We start from the raw sequence: 2,120 nt of genomic DNA, 5'->3' as shown, positions 1-2,120 counted from the left end.
TATCCTTTGGAAGTCTTCTATTCAGCATGATGCCCAACTTCTCATTAATTGCAATACTTAAATCTCTTTCCAAACGATAAACTCTCGTTTCTCCCACCATCTGGCGATCGAAAAATATACGCATAAAATAACTTTGTAACTTGCGAGGCCCTGGCAAATCCACAATATCATTATTATTAGTAAAAATACGAACAACGTCTACACGAGGTTCTTTAGGATTGAGAAAACATTTATTATATTTTTCTCTCAATTCAGAAGACAATAAACCAATATCTGGTTTACGTATCCTTGTGATATATACTCCTCCTTCCGCTTTATTTTGCTGCCTTAAGCGTTTATTACGATAATACTCCTCCAATTGTTCGCGATAGATTTCATTAAGATCTGCATCAAAACGTTGAGTCCATAAACGTTGGCGTATCTTACTTTCTGCTAAAGTTAAGTCTTCTATTTTGATGCGTAATTTGAGTCTAGTGAATTGTTGCTCTTGTTGTTGTCTTAGATTCTTTAACTTGATCCAACTATTTAAAATTTCTTGCAAAAGTTGTTTATTCATTAGTTCCTCATCATAAAGTTTTTCACGCAATGCTTTCACCTTATAAAGATGATGTTCAATTTTCAATGCTTTTTTCTCTTTCTGGGTGGTTTTATCATTACGAGAGTTATTTTCAGCTGAAGACAATAGTTCGTTTAAAATATTCCTTTCGATTTGTATATCGGCATATAACTTTTCCGTTATTTTCTCCTGTAAACGTTGTTGGCGATGTTCGTATAATAGTTCCAAGTTATTGGCCAAACGATGTTCTTCTTGCAGCAAAGGATGTTCGGTGAAGTGCAAATCTTTTAAATGCAATGTTAAAAGTTTCTTAGAGGGTATGGCCAAACTATCCACCGAAGGTTCCATAAAAATGGGTTTAAATTTGAACTCACAAATGGTCTTGTAAAGAATTTCATCTTTAAAGTAATTTTTATATGTTTGGGAATTTTTAATTGTTATATTCACAATAGTTTTGTCCACTTTTTCTTTGCGTGCTTTAAATTCCATGATAAAACGATTTATTAGTAAAATGGTATTCTTGTCCAATTTACCTTCCAAAGTGAAAGAATTCAAACTAGTTTCCAGCTCTAGTTTTGGTTGGTAAATAAACTCCTCTTGTTGTTTAAGAAATGGTAAATTTTCTATTCTTACCAAACTGTGACGGTCGTCTTGCTCTATTTGTATGAATGTGGATGCCAATGTAGGCTGTATACTTCTTGTCGTGGTGGACACATCATCTAATGACTCTTTTGACAGTCTTCTTTCATTTTCTGACTCTTCACTGTTAATTTCTTGTATGGAATAAGCTGTCGTTGTGCTTCTTCCTGTATCACCATTTTCCTGCTGTTCATCGTTGAGGCCACAAAAAAATCTTTCACTTGGTGATTTATTATCCTCATCGCGTTGGCTATTATTGCTGGACTCACTAAATAAACTAGTGTTCTCCAGCAGTGTCATTACCTCTTTTTCATTTTTCTCAAATTCTTGGGTTAATTGGATTTTTCGTTTATTTTTTTGTGGCGGCTGTTGCTGTTGCCGTTGTTTTGTTTTAGTTTTTTGCGTTTTTAATTTCTTTTTACGTTTTGCAACTGCCTCGTATTCATTCATCTTTAACAGTTTGCCAAGAAATGAATTGTTGTATGTTTTTGTTTAATTTTCTTTTTGAGCATTTTGTTTTTTTAGGGTTTTTTTGTTAGCCTTTTATCGTTTCGATATGGTTGTCAAGGTAACGATAATTTACCTTTTTGTGGCCAAAACACAGCTGAAGTGTTGCATTTAACGGGTTTCAATTTTGTATATGAGAAGACTAAGGGTTGAAGTGAGAGAAGGTTTTTAACTGTTTCCATCCCTGATTTCACTCGTTTATTTTCTTAAAATCAGAGTTGTAATCGTGTATATAATGGATTGAAACTAACTGAAATACACAAACTATGTTGTTGTTGTTGGTGCTGTTGTATACAAAAATTAAATACTGCAACAAACAACGCACCTTTTGCTGTTGTTTTCATTATATTTGACTAACTAACTAACTAACTAACTAACTAACTAACTAACTAACTAACTAACTAACTAACTAACTAAC

At 33.1% G+C, this 2,120-nt stretch overlaps 1 protein-coding gene across 1 annotated transcript in view; it reads right to left on the bottom strand.

The window, feature by feature from the left end:
- LOC124419336 (coiled-coil and C2 domain-containing protein 2A-like) overlaps positions 1 to 1,723 on the bottom strand; it is a 4,529-nt gene extending 2,806 nt beyond the window's left edge. The window contains exon 1 of the mRNA XM_046948258.1: positions 1 to 1,723. This exon is cut by the window's left edge and continues 3 nt beyond it. Within this exon, the coding sequence (XP_046804214.1) occupies positions 1 to 1,645 (1,645 nt within the window). The 5' untranslated portion in view covers positions 1,646 to 1,723.
- Between the last annotated feature and the right edge of the window lie 397 nt (positions 1,724 to 2,120).

This window comes from Lucilia cuprina, chromosome 2 (genome assembly GCF_022045245.1).
Source record: "Lucilia cuprina isolate Lc7/37 chromosome 2, ASM2204524v1, whole genome shotgun sequence".
NCBI lineage: Eukaryota > Metazoa > Arthropoda > Insecta > Diptera > Calliphoridae > Lucilia > Lucilia cuprina.
Note: the sequence above shows the minus strand (reverse complement) of the source record. Positions and strands in the feature narration are given on the sequence as shown.